Source organism: Staurois parvus, unplaced genomic scaffold (assembly GCF_062004578.1).
Source record: "Staurois parvus isolate SC_StPar_1 unplaced genomic scaffold, SC_StPar_1.0 ptg000678l, whole genome shotgun sequence".
NCBI lineage: Eukaryota > Metazoa > Chordata > Amphibia > Anura > Ranidae > Staurois > Staurois parvus.
In genome coordinates this window covers 1,443,817-1,466,982 of record NW_028318474.1, presented here as the reverse complement: position 1 = coordinate 1,466,982, position 23,166 = coordinate 1,443,817, and the positions used below count along the sequence as shown (strand labels likewise).

The following is a 23,166-nucleotide window of genomic DNA, read 5'->3' as shown; positions in this document are numbered from 1 at the left end:
CAAAATATTTTCCTTCTCCGGTGGGAAAAAATCAGTACCCACCAGGGGAATCAACAGTGAGTTATACTTCCAATCCATTTGTTTGTGTAATCCATCCCATACTCTTAACACCTCTTGTGTAAGTGTACTACTAGTCTCCTCCATATTACTAAACTTTTGTGGTATCCAAATAACCCTCTAATCATTGAATCAGTCCTCTTGTGGCAAAATCAATTTAACTGACTTTTTTGCTTTGTCTGAGGACCTTCATTTGAATTAATATATCTACTTTGTAACCTTTACTTTTGTCGTGACATTGTTGGGTAGGTGCAGTAAACACACAGAGGCTCGGAGTGCAGTAACCAATGTATTGAAGAACTTGCAAACAGTAAAACAACCCATTGAGGGAGCTCACTTGGCTGAGAATTTACAATCAATGCAGAGCAGAGGAGAGTCAGCAGTAGTAGGTCCGAACTGAAGACAGCACTTGCCAAGGAGGTTGGAATGCAGCCTGGCCAGTCCAACCCAAAAAGGAGCATGCTGAAGTGCGGACAAAGGCCCTGAGTGGTCCCTGCTTCTCCAAAACCTTTCCCTACCACTAGTGCTGTCCGTGAGAGACAGGTAAGCTCTCACTACACTAGCCACTCCGTGCCCAAACCAGGGACCTGAAAAGTCTCTGCATGACCCAAGATGGCCACCATGTCACCTAGATGCAGTATAACCAACTGGAATATTGCTCCAGGGAACTGAGGGAACCATAGAGAAACCAAGTTTTTATAGTCTTTTCCTCCAGATTCAGTACTGCTCTGGACAAGCGCCACCTACAATGTTGAAAATAGACTGCAGCTCTCTATACTAGTTCTCTTTGACATAAAGTTCCAAAATCTTTCACCATCGCTGTTTTTCCTTATCAGTTGATGGAGAATGCGGGTCTCAACTTTTCAATTCATTTTGTTGATCCCAGGGGTACAAAACAAACAGAAAACATTGCTCGCTCACAGTCTAATGTCACTGATGTGTTTTAAAGCCGTAGTGACTCTTGACTCACCTTTATCAGTATCAATAACATTTCTTATCATCAGTGTATATTGCACCATTGTGCCTTGCTGAGAGGAGGAGGTGCTGTATTTTTGATTGTCTGAAATTGGCGTTTTCGAGTTCAAATACCAGAAAATGTTGCCAGACGCACTGAACGTACAATAAATTGTTACTGTGTCTCCTTGGAAAATGGTGTCTGGAGAAATTGTTATATTTGACTTTACTATAAGAAAAAAGAAAGCTATGATTAAAGCAAATGTAAACTTAATCACAAAAATGTCATAAGCATTAACATGGTAATACAATTTCATACATTTTGTTCAATTTTATTAAATCTCTAGTTTTACTAAAATAATATTAGGTAACCCTGTCATGCTGGCCCCTCTGGAATTTCCCCCTGTTCTAGGGCTTTGGAGGAAGCACTTGAGGCAATGGGTGGAATAGAGGAGTGGCTGGCTTGCATTCTTGAGGGGTCCTAGCCAATCCCCAACAGAAGACTTAGCAAGAGGTTGGACACCCTTAGATGTGTGGAAGATGTAAGGCTGAAGGCTGGAGGCTGTGCATGCTGAGGCGCACAGTGTGCAGAAGTCGCTGTCTACAGAGTCAACAGCTAAAGACCTCCAAACTTTGTGTGACCTTCAGATTAGCACAACAACAGTGCATACAGAATGGAATGGGTTTCCATGGCCGTGCAGCTGCATCCAAGTGTACACAAGTGTAAGGTAGGAGGCTGCTACTTATACTGTGTGTGTGGGGGGCAGAGGAAACTACAGTGGAGGTGTGTGTGAGGGAGACAAATGACACTTCTTGGGGGGGGGGGGGCGCTTGGGCACTGCTATAAGGGAGGAAGAGGATACAAAGATGGTGCGAAGGAGATAGATGACACTAGTTGGGTGGGCACAGGACACTGCTATGGGGGGGCAGAGGACATTACAGGGGATGATGTGAAGGGGGGCAGAGGGCAAAGAACACTGCGATGGGAGGACATGACACTACAGTGGGGGGGGGATGTGATGTGATGTGAAGGGAACAGAGGGGACAAGGACGCTACAGTTGGAGGGGTGATGCGCAGAGGGCAGAGGACACTGCTTTGGGGGGGCACTGCTATGGGGGAGGGGCAGGCAGAGTAGACTACGGTGGGAGGGTGATGGGAAGGGGGGAAGAGACACTGCTTTAGGGGGAATAGGTCACTGCTATGGAGGGTAGAGGACACTTCAGGGGGTGATGTGAAGGGGCACAGGACACTGCTTTGGGGAGCCACATAACACCATTATGGGAGGGGCACAGGATACTGTTTTGGGGGGGCAGAGGACACTGCTATGTGGGGCAGAAGACACTACAGTGGGAGAGGGGGGTGATGTGAAGGGGCAGAAGACACTGCTATGAGGTGGGGGAGCAGAGGACACTACAGTGGGGGGGCTGTTAAGTGAATGGACACTGGTATGCGGAGGAAGAAGAGGGGGTCAGAGGTGCAGAAGACACTACTGTAGGGGATGATGTAAAGGGGAGAAGAGGACACTATTGTGGGTGGGGGGCACAGGATACTACGCTGTGTTCTTTTGGGGGGGCTTGATAGTTACAGTATTTATTATTTATTTTTTAAAGGGTATCCCCCCCCCTACATGGGAATCTTTGTTTCGCTTTATGTTGTCCAGGTAGATCTCAGCCTATGAAAGGCTGCCAAATCCCTGACCTATAGTGCTCTGGAATCACACAACAGATCCACCGTTCTACCTGTAATTGCACAGCGGAGTTGCTGGTCTGTCCCCACAGAGACACAGGGATACCAATCGGGTCATGGAATCATCCTGAGTGTGCAAAAGACCCAAGCAAACCATCCAGGGTCAGTGCATCAGTGAATTTTATTTGTTGGGCGAGATATACAATATAATCTTTGTTCTTGCTGAAATATATAATTACGTTAAAACATAAAAATTGCTGCGCTGCCTCTACTAAAAAATATTTAAATAAATAAACACCCTACTACATAAAGGATCCCTACAATTGTGCATATACTACAATGCCCTGTGGGCTGACAATTATATCCCTCCTCCCCAGTGACTAAATCATAAATAAACCAATAAGTAAATGTATGTTTATTCATAATTTAGTCACTGGGGAGGAGGGATATAATTGTCAGCCCACAGGGCATTGTAGTATATGCACAATTGTAGGGATCCTTTATGTAGTAGGGTGTGTAGTTATTTATTTAAAGAATATTTTAGTAGAGGCAGCGCAGCAATTTTTATGTTTGCACTTACACATTTACCGGTACACATTTGGGGTTATGCTAGCAGCAGCCAGTCTAATTGATTAGTCCTCTGTGCAGGCTACACTCACATATAATTTACTAATGAAGACAAATTACTCCCTAATAAATGCATACCTACACATCAGTCAAGTACACACTAAACCAATACAGTTCTCATACAAGGAAACAGGAAAGATATTGACAACGTGCAGCATGTACAGACCAATAACAACATGGTAGTGGAAATCCCCACCAGGCATTTTACAAATAGAGGCTTCAAGTTCTTTTAATTCCTAAATGTTATACAACCAGTTATTGTGTTCTCTTCCTCATTTTCTGTTTACAGAAGCTGCAAGTTGACTTTGGGATTACATTCCTTCACAGTTCATAGAGGTATGATATGTCAACAAAAAAATGATCAGAAAAGAAAGGGGTTAATCATTTTACAGTGTATGTTAATCCTAACAATGCTCTACTCTTATTTGCACTATTTTGGTCTGTTAAATAAAATATTGGAATCATTTTGTTATATTGATTTAATAAGCACAAATAATATCTGCTGATCCTGCAATATATCTAGTGAGCTGATAACTTCCTGCAAAACAGAGGTCTCCAAACTGCAGCATGTGGGCTAGATGTGGCCCTTTGCTTGCCTTTATCCAACCCATGGGTTCCTATCGCTGATACCAGCCACTGTTCCTTCCACTGACACCAACGATGGGGCATTATTCCTCCCAGAGATACCAACAATGGGGCATAATTCTTGCCACTGATATCAATGATGGAACACTAATATATACCACAATGTGCTTCACTTCACTTAAAATTGTGCATCCAATTACTATTACTCATGTTGCATACCACAATGAAATAAAATAATTAAATGAAATTTGAATAAAAATGAATAAAAAATACACCCGTGTCAGATTCCAATAACAGTGTCCATATAATTGTCAAAAAAGTTCATATATGAAATTTCTTCAAACTTGCATAGTGCACTTTAAAGTATCATAACCCGTGCTTCTAAAATAAAATATTTTGTGTGGAAAACTTGCATGGACGTGCTCCCCCACCGGTTGTTCTCTCACCCCAGGTATGTGAATAAACCGTTAAGTGAGGTCATATAACACTTGTGTCCCTTTAAATGGGCCAGGGTACGGATGAGATGATATCTTGCTGTTTGGGGTCCTTCTCCACTCAAACGATAATCTTCCCTGCTCTGTGCAGTGGTCTTCGCTGAAGCTCATAGGAGGTGACAAGGATACTGCATTTCTGGCAGGATCAACAGGTATTTTCTATATTTGCTAACAATAACTATGGCATTGTAAAAGTAGTAGTGACATCATCACTGTGCTGTACATAGCCTGTGCAGTAGTGGTGCACCAAAATGAGAATTCTGGACAGAAACAAAACAATCAAGATGAACTTTCCTCTGTAGGGACTCCGCACAGGGACCGATCTCTCTCTCTCTGGGTAGCTATCCAGAGAGAGAAAGAGAGAGAGATGAGAGCACAACCGGTGGGGGAGCACGTCCATGCAAGTTTTCTGCACAAAATATTTTATTTTAGAAGCACGGGTTATGATACTTTAAAGTGAACTATGCAAGTTTGAAGAAATTTCATATATGGACTTTTTTGACAATTATATGGACACTGTTATTGGAATCTGAAACTGGTTTATTTTCTATTCATTTTTATTCACATTTCATTTAATTATTTTATTTCATTGTGGTATGCAACACAGGTAATAGTAATTGGATGCACAATTTTAAGTGACGTGCAGCCCATTGTGGTATATAGTATTGATTTAGCTCACTAGTATGAGTACCGTATGTGTTAGGTGCAGGCAATTCGCAATTAGCACTTTAGTAGATTTAATTACATAGCAGCTCACATGCCTCTACTTTTTAATGATGGAACACTGTTCCTCCCACTGATATCAACAATGCAGCATTATTCCTTCTACTGACACAAAGGATGGGGCACTACTCCAACTAATACCAATGCTGGGACTCTATTCCTCCTCCTACTGACTGCCATTGACTGACCACCAGGCATTTTCTACTCCCACTGATACTGGGGCATTTTCTACTCTCACTGGCTACAATTCTGCCCTCCTACAGTCTGAGGGACAGTAAACTGGCCCATTGTTTTTAAATAGACCCCTGCTGTAGGAGCTGACAGCACTGTTCCCATTGTGCACAAAAATCCCATGCATTCTTAGCTTCCTGCCCAGTTTACTTCTGTGAACCACAGAACACATCCCAATTATGTTGCAATTTATTACATTTTTATTTTTACCTTATGTAGTACTACCCCCTTACGAGTTGCGATAGACTTGGGTCTCCCTATAGTCCTGCACAGCCAGGCAACATGCATTTTCCATTCATATTTGCACCCAGGAGACAGTGACAAATCCTTGAGCTTGTTTTTGATGTTTTCTTAGGGGGATAATACAACTTGGATGGGGTAAGGAGACCCAATGGAGCTGGAGCTGAGGACAAACTTCCTGAAACTATTTATATTTACATATTTAAAAGACCCTCTTCTGGAGAGCTAGCCAGCCTCTCCTGATGGACCACCCTAGACCCCAGACTCTCCTCTATTTTGCTGCCTGGAAGAATCTCTGAGCGGGGGATCCAGTACCTGTCACTTTAGAACAATGAGACATTCCCAGGTGGTGGATAATTCGATTTCCCACCAGAGTGCTCCTTCCCCTACCTGGCTCAAGAGGTGCAGGTCTACTCACTCAGTCCTTCTCCTGTTCTGCTGGTGGGTCGGTGGCTGCTACCAGACCTTCTACCTGGGCCACTCCTCTCCTGCCTCATGGCTGGTTTTCCTCCTTCCTCTGCCTACAGATGAGCCCCTCTCCATCTGGGCCTCCTCACCGGCTCCTGTCTTCCAGCCTCAAGTCCTTCTCTAGCTTTCACCTGAACTCCCTTGCAGCTGAGCAGACTCAGTAACTCTTAAAGGTTGGCCTGGCTCCTTGTCAAGCCTCCTGTTGGGGATTGGCCAGGGTCCTCCAAGAGTACAGACCAGCCACTCCTAATATCCACCCACTGCTTGTAGACCTTTCTAGAGCAGAGGGAAATTCCAGAGGGCTGGTCTGCAGAACCTCTCAGCTCTGACCACAATTTAACCCTGCTAGCTATTGCACCCAGGCTGCTACTCAGCCCTCCTGACTAACAATTGAGCTAGAGCTCCCCGTAGCTAACTAGGAGGGTGCTACACTTAAGATACACTTTAATTTAGATTGGGAGCCTGCAGCCCCAATGCACTGCTGGAGCCCCCCCAAACACAAGAACCTTTTGGGAAAAGAAAGAAAATGCCCTTCCCCTTTCCTTCATCAATGTAGTGCTCAGTGTCAGATGTGTTAGCTCTATTTAGATACCAACTTTGTCTGAACCTGTAATTACAAAAGGTGTTTGAAATAGTCCAGAACATGCTGAGGTGGCTGGGGGAAATGGAATGTTACTGAACATACAAAAGGGCTGTATATAAGTATGTAATAAATTATAGAATCAACCAGAAAAAAAGAAAACATAGATGCTATTGAACTGTGTCAGAGACTCTGTGACTTAAAACTATGAGAGCACAACCGGTGGGGGAGCACGTCCATGCAAGTTTTCTGCACAAAATATTTTATTTTAGAAGCACGGGTTATGATACTTTAAAGTGAACTATGCAAGTTTGAAGAAATTTCATATATGGACTTTTTTGACAATTATATGGACACTGTTATTGGAATCTGAAACTGGTTTATTTTCTATTCATTTTTATTCACATTTCATTTAATTATTTTATTTCATTGTGGTATGCAACACAGGTAATAGTAATTGGATGCACAATTTTAAGTGACGTGCAGCCCATTGTGGTATATAGTATTGATTTAGCTCACTAGTATGAGTACCGTATGTGTTAGGTGCAGGCAATTCGCAATTAGCACTTTAGTAGATTTAATTACATAGCAGCTCACATGCCTCTACTTTTTAATGATGGAACACTGTTCCTCCCACTGATATCAACAATGCAGCATTATTCCTTCTACTGACACAAAGGATGGGGCACTACTCCAACTAATACCAATGCTGGGACTCTATTCCTCCTCCTACTGACTGCCATTGACTGACCACCAGGCATTTTCTACTCCCACTGATACTGGGGCATTTTCTACTCTCACTGGCTACAATTCTGCCCTCCTACAGTCTGAGGGACAGTAAACTGGCCCATTGTTTTTAAATAGACCCCTGCTGTAGGAGCTGACAGCACTGTTCCCATTGTGCACAAAAATCCCATGCATTCTTAGCTTCCTGCCCAGTTTACTTCTGTGAACCACAGAACACATCCCAATTATGTTGCAATTTATTACATTTTTATTTTTACCTTATGTAGTACTACCCCCTTACGAGTTGCGATAGACTTGGGTCTCCCTATAGTCCTGCACAGCCAGGCAACATGCATTTTCCATTCATATTTGCACCCAGGAGACAGTGACAAATCCTTGAGCTTGTTTTTGATGTTTTCTTAGGGGGATAATACAACTTGGATGGGGTAAGGAGACCCAATGGAGCTGGAGCTGAGGACAAACTTCCTGAAACTATTTATATTTACATATTTAAAAGACCCTCTTCTGGAGAGCTAGCCAGCCTCTCCTGATGGACCACCCTAGACCCCAGACTCTCCTCTATTTTGCTGCCTGGAAGAATCTCTGAGCGGGGGATCCAGTACCTGTCACTTTAGAACAATGAGACATTCCCAGGTGGTGGATAATTCGATTTCCCACCAGAGTGCTCCTTCCCCTACCTGGCTCAAGAGGTGCAGGTCTACTCACTCAGTCCTTCTCCTGTTCTGCTGGTGGGTCGGTGGCTGCTACCAGACCTTCTACCTGGGCCACTCCTCTCCTGCCTCATGGCTGGTTTTCCTCCTTCCTCTGCCTACAGATGAGCCCCTCTCCATCTGGGCCTCCTCACCGGCTCCTGTCTTCCAGCCTCAAGTCCTTCTCTAGCTTTCACCTGAACTCCCTTGCAGCTGAGCAGACTCAGTAACTCTTAAAGGTTGGCCTGGCTCCTTGTCAAGCCTCCTGTTGGGGATTGGCCAGGGTCCTCCAAGAGTACAGACCAGCCACTCCTAATATCCACCCACTGCTTGTAGACCTTTCTAGAGCAGAGGGAAATTCCAGAGGGCTGGTCTGCAGAACCTCTCAGCTCTGACCACAATTTAACCCTGCTAGCTATTGCACCCAGGCTGCTACTCAGCCCTCCTGACTAACAATTGAGCTAGAGCTCCCCGTAGCTAACTAGGAGGGTGCTACACTTAAGATACACTTTAATTTAGATTGGGAGCCTGCAGCCCCAATGCACTGCTGGAGCCCCCCCAAACACAAGAACCTTTTGGGAAAAGAAAGAAAATGCCCTTCCCCTTTCCTTCATCAATGTAGTGCTCAGTGTCAGATGTGTTAGCTCTATTTAGATACCAACTTTGTCTGAACCTGTAATTACAAAAGGTGTTTGAAATAGTCCAGAACATGCTGAGGTGGCTGGGGGAAATGGAATGTTACTGAACATACAAAAGGGCTGTATATAAGTATGTAATAAATTATAGAATCAACCAGAAAAAAAGAAAACATAGATGCTATTGAACTGTGTCAGAGACTCTGTGACTTAAAACTATGAAAATGGTTTCTATGGTAAACTACTGTATGTAACACACAGCATTTACTGATTGCAGATTGTCAAATGGGACTTGTTGGAAATGTTACTAATAGAAAGGAGATCCTACAGTTGATGTATTTTTCCAGGAAAGGTGGCAACCTTAGCAAAAGGAACTAATAGTATGTCCATGCACTGCACCAGCAATGTTGTCAGGTAGGGAGGCAGGTAAAAGGCTAAACCAGTCCAACTAATATAAATAAATCATGTAAGGGAATGACTTAGATGTGCAATATTGTTGCAGTGGAAGGGTGGTGATGCAAACACAGCTTCCATTGACACATGGTCCAAATGTTCCGAGGCAGTCATAATTCTGATTACAGGAACAGTTTGCGTAGGATCCATTTAAAGTACAGGGTAAACAACAAAGAAAAGCATTTGAGATGTGAAGGTGAATTAAAAATGGACTTTCTTCTCTAGAGGCATTTGGCGAAGGGTTTACGTTCCTTTGTGTGTCTTTTTACCTCTTTTATTTATTGCTGATTTACAAATAGCAGATTTTACCTGACGTGGCATTGCAACCTTTCTATTTTGGCATAATGTTACACCTGTGAGTTATGTTTCAGTAACAGAGAAATATATATACCTGTTTAGGTAACCTGAACGTGTATTGTTGTACCCTTTACATCCAAAAATCTCTCCCAGCAGTGGTGACATTGTACTTGCCTAACCAACTATCTTCTGAAGTGAACAGCCAGTTTTTGGTACCCCTGCTCAATGTAAGCCAGAGCAGAAATAAAGGTTGCATTCTTAGGTATAATGAGAAACCCCTCAACATAATACAAAACAAATATAAATCTGGAACAGATGCTTTAGCCGAAACCCTAGTAAATTCATTTAGTGCATTATTTAAAATTTGTCCCACCTTCAAAACCAATACATCTGTTATGTGTGATCAAGAAGTACACTTTACATGGTTATTATGCGTGGTTCAGTGTGCACCTACAGGGTTATTCAGTGAGGGATCAAGCAATGTGCAAAGTTCAGTAACCTATATAAACCAATCAGTAACCTTCTTACATTGATATGATTGGTGTCTTTTGGTTCCAAGGTCTTGCTGCTGCTAAATATTGACGTGGGACTTTTGAAGCTGATACTCTTGGCATCTTAAAAGGTCATTGATTTGGATGTTAACATAGTGTTAGAGATATGGATTAGAGGGTTAAGATTTGGAATATTGATTAGGGGTTATTTTGATGTTAACTGATAGGGTTAGGATTTATTTAATGGTGACATGTAAGGAGATTGCAAACCCAAAATGTTTGTATCTCTTTTTGAATAAGTTTGGCATCATGCCTCACTTTTTTCTTCTCAGCCAGTAGCAGTGTTGTCAGCCTGCCCCTTTCAAGTTTCTTTATCATCATTGGGCTACAGACCAGATCGGCAGCCCATTGGTGGATTTAGTGCCAGTTCATACTTGAATCGCATAGGAATTCACTTTGGGTTCCCGTGTGCAATGCAGTTTTCAGCACCAAAAGTAGTGCATACAATACTATTAAAAATGCACTGTAACTGGATTGCATGGTATTGCGGTAGCATGTGATCCCGTGCAGGTAAATGTACTGCATTTGTGATCTGTGTTTGTGGTGTTGTTAGGATTACATTGACACCCTCAGCACATCGCACAGCCAGTGAGCTTTGAATGCAGTATGAGAAACGTGTATGGAATGTGTGTTTCCCACACTGAGTTCTGGTATAAAGGGGACTTATTCAGCCTTGTTCATATGGCATTCTTAAGTGTACATCTGTGTGAAGGACCATGTTTGCCAGCATGGGATACACAAATGTTCTATGCATCCACATGCAGGCAAACCCATTCATGTCTATTGAGAAGCAATGGCTGCACAGACACAGCTGCTGCTCAAAATTTGGCATTAATGTGGGTGTGAGTGCATGTGGGTGCACCCTCAAGGATGTCAAATTGGGAGTAGTGTCTGTGTTTGTGCAGCCAATGCATCCCAACAGACATAAATGGAATTGCCAGCACACAAATGTATGAAACATTTGTGTATCCCGTGCGGGCAAACATGGCTCTTCACACAGATGTACACATAAAGAAGAGCTCCAGTCATATATGTAAAAATTCAAAGCCAGCAGCTACACAAAATGTAGCTGCTAACTTTTAATAAACAGACACTCACCCAGGATCCAGCTATGTGCTCACCAGAGCCATTTTCTCCACCCGTCTGTGGTCCCTGGTGCCGTCATTTTAAATGTGGGCACCTGGCTGTGTCAGCTTGTGGCTTCTTAGATGTATGTCCACTGCAGGGGCGGACTGACAACTCACGGGGACCCTGGGCAATAGGGGATCATGGGGCCCCTGTGTCCTTGCCCAAACTCAAAAAAGCCTATGAAAAAGGTACCAGGGGCATCTCATGGGGCCCCCTACTGACCCCGGGCCCTCGGGCAGTGCCCGAGTTTCCAAATGGTCAGTCTGCCCCTGGTCCACTGCACATGCGCAAGCCACGCTGCACATTGTGAATGGTTCCGCATTCTTCTGGAATCATGTGTCCGAGAAGACTGCAAAAAGGGGAGGGAAGAACTTCCATCCTGATTGCCTAGGGAATTGAAAAACAAGTGAAAATTCTGAAAGAGGAGCAGGGTAGGAGGCCTTTAAGCAGAACTTCCCCTTTAAGTAGTCTGTATGAACAAGGCCTTTGGGAGGCAGTGGTTTTAGCACTGTCAGCCTGAAACAGAATGATACCACTGTTATTGGCTGGTCTTCTGTGTCAAAAGTTTTGAAATAAACTGAAAGACAGATTTTGTGTTTACATACGCTTTATTATTATTATTAGTAGTAGTAGTAGTAGTAGTATTAGTATTATTAAATGTTCTTCCATGGCAAGACCACTTACTGTTATCTCACATATATATTCTTATTATTATAGCCAAATTTACCACCCTAACTCCTCCCACAGTTTCTACACTACATAGACAGTAATATACGGAAACGTGCGGATTGTTCCCGATTGGTGTGCTATTACTTTGTGGAACGTTTCGCTGAATGGGTCACGAAATATCGGTGTTTTTGTGGTGAAATTGGTCCCATAGGAATAAATGGTGGAATGTTCAAAACTAGAGTGGGAGCTGACAAAAGCTAGAGTGTGAGATGGAAAATCAGGACATGATTTCTAAACTGCCATCACTCCCTCATTTTCAAGCCCACCTACACAAATCTTGTATCAAAAAGTGGAGGCAAGAACACTTCACACAATTTCCCCAGAAATTGTAGCTTTTCTAGTTATTATTATTACTATACGCTTTAAGCAGAACTTCATTCTCTCAATCAACAATGGCTTTTTTTAATCCTTTTGCAGCTAGCATTAGTAACTAGATAGGAAAATATATTATATTTGCTTGTTTTCAACTTTTTTTTTTACATGTATTTAGTTACTTCCTTGTTTTCAGGCCTAGGCAAATGATGTCATACATACCAGGAGTCTTCAGGAGGAGTTTGCTCAGCTAAGCATACCCTCCTGACTGCATGCATGAGCTAAGGGCAGATGGATTCCAGGAAGTAAATGCTACATGAATTATCTGCCCTCACTCAAGATGGATGCAGCCAGAAATGCTAGGGGGGTGTTTTTTAAAGTGATGTCTCAACAAATTAAGCATGGAGACATGGATGGATGGGTGAGTTTGCTTTGAATAATAAAAATGAATTAAACAGCATTTTTGGTTTGTGGTGCTCAAATGCAGTGTAGATCCACTTTAAAGATTAGCGTGAGGAGGTGAGGGAAGGTGGAGGTAGAGCAAGCTGTTGACCCAGTAACCAAACAGTTACATGTATTTCAGAGAACGCGAAGATTTTGGGCACCTAAGGTCCTCAAAGTGAAATGGCCCTAGGGTGCATGCTATCTGCTGATAGCACTGATTAGAAAAATATTTCCAGTTTGGGTTTAATATGTTTTAGGGTTAGGTTAAGGAAGATCTTCACCAACTTGAAAATTATTCTATTCTGTCTCCTCCTCCCACTTTTTAACACAATTGCTGAAAGAGCCTATTCACACTTGAAGTTAGAGGATGGTAAAAATGTACCACTGAGACGCATTTTTACTACTCCCCCTTAATCCCTTCCCAACTTTATTAGGGTCTGTGCATTTGATGGACAGGAAGGATCAGCCAGCCATGTGAGTACTGTGATTAGCTGTCACAGTAATCACATGATTGGGAGCCAGTCTTGCTGGCTGATCATTAGTACAGACTGAAAGCTGTCTTTGGCAGCTCAGTCACTGTGCTGGCACTCTCACAGAAAGCTCTGCTGCCCATGGATGCGTATGTGTTACAGCCCACCCTCCTTGCTGCCCTACAAGCGCATTATGTGGTTACATTACATTACAGGTTAAGCTGCAAAGGCAGTACCCAAGGGTGTACACATGCTGCAGTCATGCTGCATCCATGGGGAAGATGTTCCCTAGCAGCCTCTGTAGGTGTCACAGGAGAGGCAGCTTGGTTGAGGGCAGTGCTAATAACTAGCAGTGCCCTACACATGTTTGGCATGCTAATGTGCGAGTGGATAGTGTATGGAGAGGAACCCCATCTGGCAAGGACAGGGTATAAAAGCCAAGGAAACTAATATGACCTGACTTTAGCAGTGTCCTACTTCAGCTGCACACTGCATTGTGCTGTAGTCAGCACCCATGTCCAGTACTGCTGCCACTACCCACTCCAGGTTGTATGAAGCCACCACCATGTCAGCCACCTGCCAACCCGCCATCTTTCCAGCAGACGCCACCCCAGTAAGGCCCTCTCAGTCTGTACTGTTTCTGATCATACTCCAAAGTCCTGCTCAGAGAACTAGCAGCACCAAAAACCAACATACCAGGACTCAACCAATGAATAAGGTCTGAAGAGGCAGCCATATTTCAGCCATTTGTTTAACATTACCAACCCTTTTTGCACTGCTCTACAGAGAAATCTTGTTTTATGTATTATGTCAGGTGTTAAAATGATCATACATCTGAAATACTATTTAAGCAAAAAGTAAAAAAGCAAATGATAAAAAAGCTTTCTGCAAAAACTGGTACACCAGGATATTTACCCCCAGAAGGTGCTACACTGGATACCACCGTAGTATTTGGCAATGAAGCATACACATTCGTATTCTGCAAAAAATCTGCATATTTTGTGCTCGGAACTGGGTCAGGGTAACTTATTTCAATGTCAACTTCGTAGCTGGACATATCCTGGCTGGCTGCAATGATAGAAAAATAGATAAGGTCCTATAAATATTAAAAAGCATTAAATAGGAAATTAGTTGGCAGTGATATGTGTACAGTGGGGGCACCCACTACTAAACCTGTAAGTTCACCTTTTCAGAAAAAACAAAAAGATGAACACCATACCCCCTGCCCACCCCCAGTCCCTGCTCTACCTACTTCACTGGGTGGTCAGTTGTCAATGCTCACCCAGGTAGTGCGGTGACCCAAGGATTTAAAATCCCCACTCTTCTCCCTCCTCTTTGTGCAGAACTTCCAGCGCAAATCACAGCAATGCTGGCGCTGACCAATCAGAATTGCTTTGATCTGTACCAGCAGCACAGCAGAGAGAAGGGGAAGAATCCCTGGACCAATGCACCGACTATGTAGACACTGACAGCTCAGCATCCTTGGAGGTAAGTAAATTGTGCTTAAAAAGAGTAAACAGTGGTTAAAGGACCAGTCCTCAGAATTTCCTGTGGTCCCCCTGCAGATGATCTGTTTCCCTTTAATGACTTGTCATGCCTTTTCCACAATGTGTTTCTGTGTGACTGAAACTATCTTGGAGAGAGGGCTTTGCATTCTCATGTCAGAGCTGTCACCCAGATAACCAGTGATCTGATGACTGGTGGAGGAATATTCAGTAACAGAGGTGGAGGAAAAACAGTTCAGCAGAATGAATGAAGCAGTAGCAGGGAGATTCTTGTACTGCGGGTCCTCAGGTACAACTTCCTCTCCAGCACAGTGAGCAGAACTCTACAGTAGTAACCAAAGTCCTTATAAATCCACCAAATTTCACTCCATATCTGCAGAGGATAGCAAGCAGAGGCAGCAGTGCCCAGAGGCGTCCCTACGGTAGGTGTCACCTGGTGCGGTAACACTTGGTGACACCCCCTCCGACAATCCCCGCAGAATGGATCGGATCTGCGGATTGAGCATAATGGATCGGACTCTGATCCATTATGCTCAATTCGCAGATCCAATCCATCCTGCGGGGATCGTCGGCTTTCATTACAACTTACCTTTTCTTGGAGCGGGTCCGGTGTCACCCCGTATAGGTTGCATGCTAATGAGGATCGTCGGCATGCAACCTATACGGGGTGACACCAGACACGCTCCAAGAAAAGGTAAGTTGTAAAGCAAGCCGACGATCCCCGCAGGATGGATCCGATCCATCCTGCAGAGATCGTCGGCTTGCTTTACAACTTACCTTTTTTTGGAGTGGGTCGGGTGTCACCCCGTGCGGTCGGTGTCACCCGGTGCGGACCGCATCCCCTGCACCTGCCTCGGGATGCCACTGGCAGTGCCTTAGATCTGACAATGTAGATATACATCTATTAGGCTCAAGCCATGGGAGTGCCTAGTAAAGGTAGTGTACTTCTATTTTCAGGAGGAATTCCAGGTTACATGTTTTTCAGTGTACTGCTCAAGCACAACTAACATTTCAAGATATCCCTGATATTAGAGCAAGTCTTTACTATTTGAGTTCTAGTCCACTTAAATTAAAGCGCAACTTCACTCTTTCAACCCACAATGATTACTTTTAATCCTTATGCTTCTAGCATTAGTAAATAGGAAAGTATATTATATTTACTTGCTTTAAGCTTTTTTTTCTACATTTCTTCATTTACCCCTTGGTTTCCAGGCCTAGGCAAAAGATAATCATACATTCCAGTAGTCTTCAGGAGAGGAGGAATGGTTTTCTCATCTAAGCACACCCTCATACCTGCATTCTGGAGATAAGGGCAGATGGATTCCAGGAAGTAAATACTACATGAATCATCTGCCCTTATTCAAGATGGTCACAGCCAGAAATGTTAGGGGGGTATTTTTTAAAGTGATTTCTCAACAAACTAAAGCATGGAGAGATGGATGAATGGGCGAGTTTGCTTTGAATATTACAAATGAAGTACATACAGTAGCATTTTTGGTTTGTGGTGCTCAGGTGCTGTGTAATTCTGCTTTAGGTTTTAGTGATTCGTTGTCAGAAATCTTACCTCTAAAGTGCCATTTAAAATTTGATAGTAATTTCTAGACATTAGAGTTAACATGAGCATGAAGCCACCTTAATGTGGATGTAAGAAAAGTGATGAAGTCCTTTACCTGCGCGCTTCTCTCGATGTAAAGAAATGTGGATGTTGTCATCCAGGTGGAAAATCTGGAAAAACATATGTTAAATGTAAGTTGTCTTTGTTCTCTGACATATAATCATGTACCAGCAGAAATATGAAAAGAGAACATGAAATGAGAATGTTCAGAGTGTCATATAACGTAGCTCACACATGCCAGCAAATCATTACCGCCAAAACAGAAAAGGATATATCTATTTGTTTGGGAACAGAATGAGGATTCTCTCTGCGAGTGCATAATTTTGTTGCCCCTCCCCCCACGTCTTTTGATTACACCTGTGCCCAGACATTATATATGCCTAATGAGCATTACAAGAACTATAAGGGCCAGTTCACACCACTTGTGGTGTAGGGAACGCGAGTTTCTATGTGAGTCTTTGTGCGCCTGGGTGGGTGCCATGAATTGTTAATAGCACCTCATCTAACAAATGAGTGCATGTATGAGGCCACCAACACACGTGGTTCGGCAGTACCATGCAGTTTGGCGCGGCAGAATTTTAAAAGTCGCACCTGCTAGACTTTTTGCACATTCTAGCACATTTGGCAGCCAATTAAAATGAGTGGGAGCAAGGGAATGTGCACATTCGGACTTTGTGGTCTGAAGCAGCCCTTAAACAAGTCATCTCTGACCTCTCTAGCTATTGCTACATGTACTGTGAAGTTATTCATCCTCAAAGATCACAACAGAGACTATGAAGTCAGTCTGTAACAGCTTTGAGACGTCTGCTAAGTGATTACATTAAGGACTGGCAATATAGAGGCTCATAGGCACAGCCATAAGGCTCCATTCACATCTGAGCGTAGCGTTTTGGGCGTGTTTTGTTGTACGCGCTTTTGTGCGTTTTCATACAGCATTTTTAGGCATTTAGAAGTTTTTGAACTTTGGCATTTTTTTATTAGCCAATAGAGAAAAATATCATCTGTTGCATCATTTGTTGCTAGGTTTTTCTCTTTTTTTTACTTTTTACATCAGCTTTAGTTATTATTATTCATTTTTATTATTTTGTTTTTTGTTAGGGTAAGGGGCTAGAGTTAAGGTTAGATTAGGGTTAGGATTAGGGTTTGGGTTGGGATTAGTATTTTATTTTTTATTTTCTTCTTATTTATTTATTATTTTAGTTATAGTATTTTACTTATTATTTTCTAATTATTTATGTATTGTTAGGGTAATAATATTATTAATAATAATATGAATAAATAAATGAAAAATAAATACACAAGTAAAAAAAAAAAAAAATCATACCTAAATACTAGGTATAAATAAATAAATAATAATTAACCCCTAACCCCCTAACCCTTAAAAATATAACAAATTATTATTATTAATAATAAATAAACACCTAAACATTTAAACCCAAACAAAAATACATAATATTAATAACTTAATACATGTAAAATAAAAACACAAATAAATTAAAATAATCATAAATAAATACATGTAATAATAAATTAGTATATTAATAATAATTAACCCATAACCTTAACCCCTAAACCTAAAAAAGTAATTAAATAATATTAATTTTTATTATTATTATTACACAGAGGCTGTTTCAACATGTCTTCGCTTTGGGTGCAGGTCCTCAAACTTACACTGCCTGCATTCGGGGGGACACATCTGCACCCACACAGACGTCATATTGGGAGACAGCAGCTGCATCTGGGCACTCAATGTGTCCCAATTAAATTAAATATAAATTAAATATAAATATTAAAATACAGTATTGTATGTCCTTTGTGAATGAGGCATAACAGTGATATTTTCTTTCTAGTGATCAGTTGTGACAAACACATACAACATGTTCACTTACAGATGGTGCTAAATGATCTTGAAAATCTTTCTCTGATAAGCTACTAGATGCTTGCCATGAGAGACATAAAAATAGGTACAAAATTGATGGCGGTCCTGTCATTCTGCTGTAGGTTGCTGAAAGAAAAGAGAAACTGATTATGTAATGATTGACGGGCTGATCATAAAACCCAAAGAAAGAGTTTATGATTGCTTAGTAAATCAAGAAAGAGTTCATTTAAACTAGTGAATAAGGCCTTGTTCACATGGGTGTACCTAAGGGCTCATGTACACTGCAGCTGATAAACTCACGTTTAGGAACTGTTCAGCATTTTTTCATCAGCCCCTGAACTCTCCCTAATGTTTTCCTATGTGTCCATGTACACATCATCATTTACAGTCGTTTACAGGCATTTGAGTTTACAGTCGTTTTTTTTAACACAGAAAACTTGCAGTTTTTATCAGCGTTTCAAACGCAAAATGTGGCTAAAAGCGGCAAATCCTCATGAAGACCCCCTGCCAGGTGACCTTAATGACTCACTCCACCAGACACCTTTCCCACCCTTGGAAACAAAAGAAATGTTAATGAGCAACTCACACCTAAGCTAATCTCAACATCTACTGCTGTCTCTGCTTCTACTCTCTGTATTTCTCTGAAACAGTCTGAAATAGCTAATAATTTACCACTTTTCAGTGCATTCTGGACATTTGGGAGGTCCTCCTGTGCTTATATTTAAAAAAAACGCTTCTAAACGCAAATGCACATAAATGCGCATAAACACGTTATGCAAATGCAGCTAAACTGACATTTTTTAACCTACGTTTTCCAGCAGTCAGTTTCCATTGTTCAGAAGTGTCCCGTGTACATGGGGCCTAAGTGTGTGTTTGCCCTCACACAGATGCACTGGTGTTTTGTACATCCCTGTGCAGACAGTCCCATTCCTGTCAGTTGGGAAGCAGCAGTTGCATTTCCACACCTTTTTTTGGTGGTTCATGTGTTATTTGCTAGATGAATACTGATTTTGTCACCTGAATCTGCTTATTATGACATTCACATCTTGTGATCCATGCTTATAAATGTGTTATTTTTTGTATGTATTCTTTTACCGCACCTTAGGGTAGTCTGATTTTGTACTGGTTTTATTTTCTTCTATGGCTTGTAATTTTTCTTTATTTTTCTCTTTTTGTTGAATGCTGGAAAATTTAAATAAAGAATGGAAAAAAAGGGATCCTTATTTTGAATTGTATCCTCATACCAAGGAATCTTTTATTGAGATTTTCTATCTTGTTGCTAACTCTGAATTACAACAAATCTGACACAGCTGAGTCCTATCTTTGGGATGATAGGGAGAAATGCATTTTTTATTGGACATAAAAGATCTTTATTCCGAAAACACCACCACAAAGATGGAATTAAAAACTGTATACGAGGTGTGTCCAGAATATAATGAGAATGAAGTTCCTACGCTTGTGAAGTTCTCTATGATGGGAGAAGCTGGCCAAGGTTAGTTCGGGTGTTGTGCCAGGTATATGTTAGAATACTGATCAGTTGTATTCCAGCCCTGTCAGAGTCAAGACATTCTTTTTTTGTGACACCCTGTTTCAAGTGCTTCGTATTAAGAAAAATGCAAGCAAGTTTGGGACAGTGATACGCGATAAATCTGTGTGTTAAATTGTGTAAAAGTGCATCATAAACTTTGGAAATGGTGAGGAAAGTTTATGGAGAAGCTGCATTATCTTCTGCACAAGTGTACCCATAGCACAAAGCCTGGATGAGAAGGTGTTAAAGATGAACAACGATCAGGACGCCCCTCTTCGTCAAAAACAGAACAGAATGTGCATGCAGTGAGGTCTGTTCTCAACCTGACTGACGGCTCGCTATCAGAATGATCATGGGGGAAACGGGAATTACCAACTCAATTGTTAACATGGCTGGATCTAGGGGGGTGCTAGGGTGGTCTGTGCCCTGCCAGATTTCAGTTGTCTCCCCCAGGCCGGGGTGCCCCCCTTTTTCCATGTACATTGTGCCATGCCCACTGAGCAGTCCAACCAAGAGCGGCAGAGCGGGGAGGAGATGCAGGATTTCTGTGATCTCCACCTCCTGTCATAACAGATATCCTCCATACAGCAGGTAACATAGGATCACTATTACATCCGACAGTACACATCTTTATTACCCCCCCATCCACATTTCCAAGAGTTGAGCAGTCTTTGGAGGAGATGGGGGCGGGTAATGAAGTCGTGTACTGTCGGATGTAATAGTGATCCTATGTTACCTGTTGTATGGAGGATCGTTGTTATGAGAGGAGGTGGAGACCACAGAGACCCCGCATCTCCTCACTACTCCTGTTGTTCCCGCATGTAAGATTGAGGGAGGGGGAACTTGTGGAGGCAGGGTGGTGGGGGGGGGCCTTTTTGTGCTGGAAAGGTGGAAGGGGTAATGGGCGGGGTGTTAGGAGGCAGGATTGGGAAAGATTTGTACAAGGAGGGGGGAATTAGGAAAGGGGGGATTAGTGCTAGGAGGGGGGGAATTGGGGGTGGTATGTGCTACTAGTTTGAAAAAATCTTGGCTAAGTGGGTGGCACAGGGCCTCACAATATAGGTTGAGATGTCTCCAGTTATTTATCTGAAGATTTTTGTAGCACCTGAACAATGTGTTGCTACCTGTACCGCCTAAACCCCTCCCATGCCCTCTGTCTTTACCTTCTTCCTCCTCCCCCCCCCCTGGCTCCTACCCCCCCCCCTCCGCTTTATTCCCCTCTTCCTCCTTGTCTCCACCCCTCGCTCCCCTTTCCCGGCATTTGGGTTACACTAAGTTCCTGTTTGACTAGTTTGCTCAGGTTGTGTCTTGGGTGGAACACAGAATTTTATCAGAATGCTATTGTAGGACTCTTCTGTTTTCAGATATTAGTGTATTCTGTTTACCTTGTTGTATATTGCCCACTTTATTAGGTATAATGTACCTCTGTTTGTCTGTACCATTGTACATCTTCAATAAACGCAACTGTTAAAAAAAAAAGAATAGGAGCGCTGTGTACACTCACAAGGTGCATACTTTGAAGGAGACAATGTTCAATTGTAAAATTTTATAATAAAATAATTTTTATAATATAATTCTCATTACTTTCTGGACACACCTTGTATAATCTTCACATTACACACACTTCTCTAAGACCAACATCGTCATTTTACCCATTTCATGCCAAGGGATCTTTTATCAAAGCTTTCTATCATGTTGCTTACTCTAAACTACACAGAATGGAAAATCTGAAACCCCAAACGTATCCAAATTCTATCTTTGGAATGGTAAAGAGAATCAGATGATTTTTTAGGATTATTAAAAAGATCTTTAATTTGGACTTTGTTCTCATGCCAAGGAAACATCTACTGAGACTATCTTGTTGCTTACTATAAATTACAGACAGCAACAAATCTGAAACCCAAGTTGAATCCTATCTTTGGGATGATAGAGAGAAATTTTTTATTAGTCATTATAAGATCTTTATTCTAAAAACAACATCACAGAGATAGAATCAGAAACTGTGTATACTGTATTCTTCACATTAATACACTAATATAACACCCAATTCTTCATTCTTATGATAAGGCTTTATCAAAGCTTTCTATTATGTCATCTATTCTGAGTGATTAAACATGTAAGATTGGGGATCTAACAACAGTAAAAATAAAAAAAAATAACCTCACAGTTAAAGGTTTTAAACTGATGAAAAAAAAAAATCATATTGTCATTATACAAGGTAATAAGAGAGGCCGCATTATCATACCAAACTGAAATGACTGAAAAAGAAGCTTTTCAACTACCATCAGATACAATTAACTGCACAAACATCTCTGCTATCAGAGTACAAAAAAGAATTGTAAACATTACTGGAAATTGACAATGCCCTTATGGCTACAAATATTTTAAAAAGAAAACCAAATTTTTATCATCTATACTAAATCTATGAGGATTCAGACATTCCTCCAGATGGACCAACCTCACCAGTCTGTGAGAATATATCAATAATTTCTTGGAACCTATTTTTACATCCCCCCCCCCCCCCCGCCCATACACATACCTATGTGGTTTCATGCATCAACTGGAAATACTGAAACTATACACATGGTAACCAATATAAACATGACTTTCACTGAATGTGGGACGCTGCACATAAAAATTTCCCATGAAGAAGGACTTTTTTTTTCTTTAACCTATTACCTTATACTTACCGTTTGTATAAAATTGTGCCAGATTTTAGCTGGAACGTTATTATTTTTCAGTTTTTTCTTCAAGTATGTGGCACAGCAATGGGAACCATTCATGCTCCCAGTTATGCCACTCTTACTATGAGCTACTAGGAAGATACATATACAGTATATTTAGGAGAAAATACTTTAACATCCAGAATAATTTTCTATAGTCACTATATAAATGAAATAATAAATGATATGAGTTGGCCCTGAAGACTCCACACTTATTTTTTAAGCTTCTGTAATGACAAGTTTTGTCTCAATTTTACATGTGTAAGTAATTTAACTTTCCTAGTCTTCTCAGATGATGAACTCACCCATCGTAAGACTAACTCCAATTTCAAAAATCATTTCAGACTTACAGGGGAAATTCATACCTACACTAAAATAGTTGTCACCATCCAAAATGGAAAGATAATATACCAAAAAAGACAGTTTTGTAGATTCCAGATAAAGTGCACTCTTAAGGAACATCTCAGAAATATTGCACTCTTAAGGAAACATGACTTACCAAAAATGCACTTTTAAGGAAGACTATATTCTTTATAAAAAAAAAAACAGGACTTTTAAGAATGCATTCCTTATGAATATTGCTCTCATAAAGAAGACTATATTACAATTTTTGTCTTTGCAATGCTCTTGCAGGCACAGCTTTCCATAGTGCTCATAGTTGCCTAATGCCAACAAGTAGGGTTAGGGCTCATGTACACTGCAGCTCCTAAACTGACATTCAGGAGCGGTATAGCATTTTTTTCAGCAGCCCCTGAACTCACCCTAATGTGTCCATGTACACATCGTCATTTACAGTCGTTTATAGGCAGTTGAGT

The 23,166-nt window shown here is 41.6% G+C and overlaps 1 protein-coding gene across 1 annotated transcript in view; it reads right to left on the bottom strand.

The window, feature by feature from the left end:
* Positions 1–18,212, bottom strand: part of LOC149447648 (adhesion G protein-coupled receptor F5-like) — a 123,498-nt gene extending 105,286 nt beyond the window's left edge. The window contains exons 1-4 of the mRNA XM_089652273.1: positions 18,111–18,212; positions 16,277–16,331; positions 14,017–14,169; positions 1,028–1,240 (exon numbers count right to left, since the gene is read on the bottom strand). Of these exons, the coding sequence (XP_089508399.1) occupies positions 1,028–1,240; positions 14,017–14,169; positions 16,277–16,331; positions 18,111–18,212 (523 nt within the window). The remainder of the gene's footprint in view (positions 1–1,027; positions 1,241–14,016; positions 14,170–16,276; positions 16,332–18,110) is intronic.
* Positions 18,213–23,166: the final 4,954 nt, after the last annotated feature.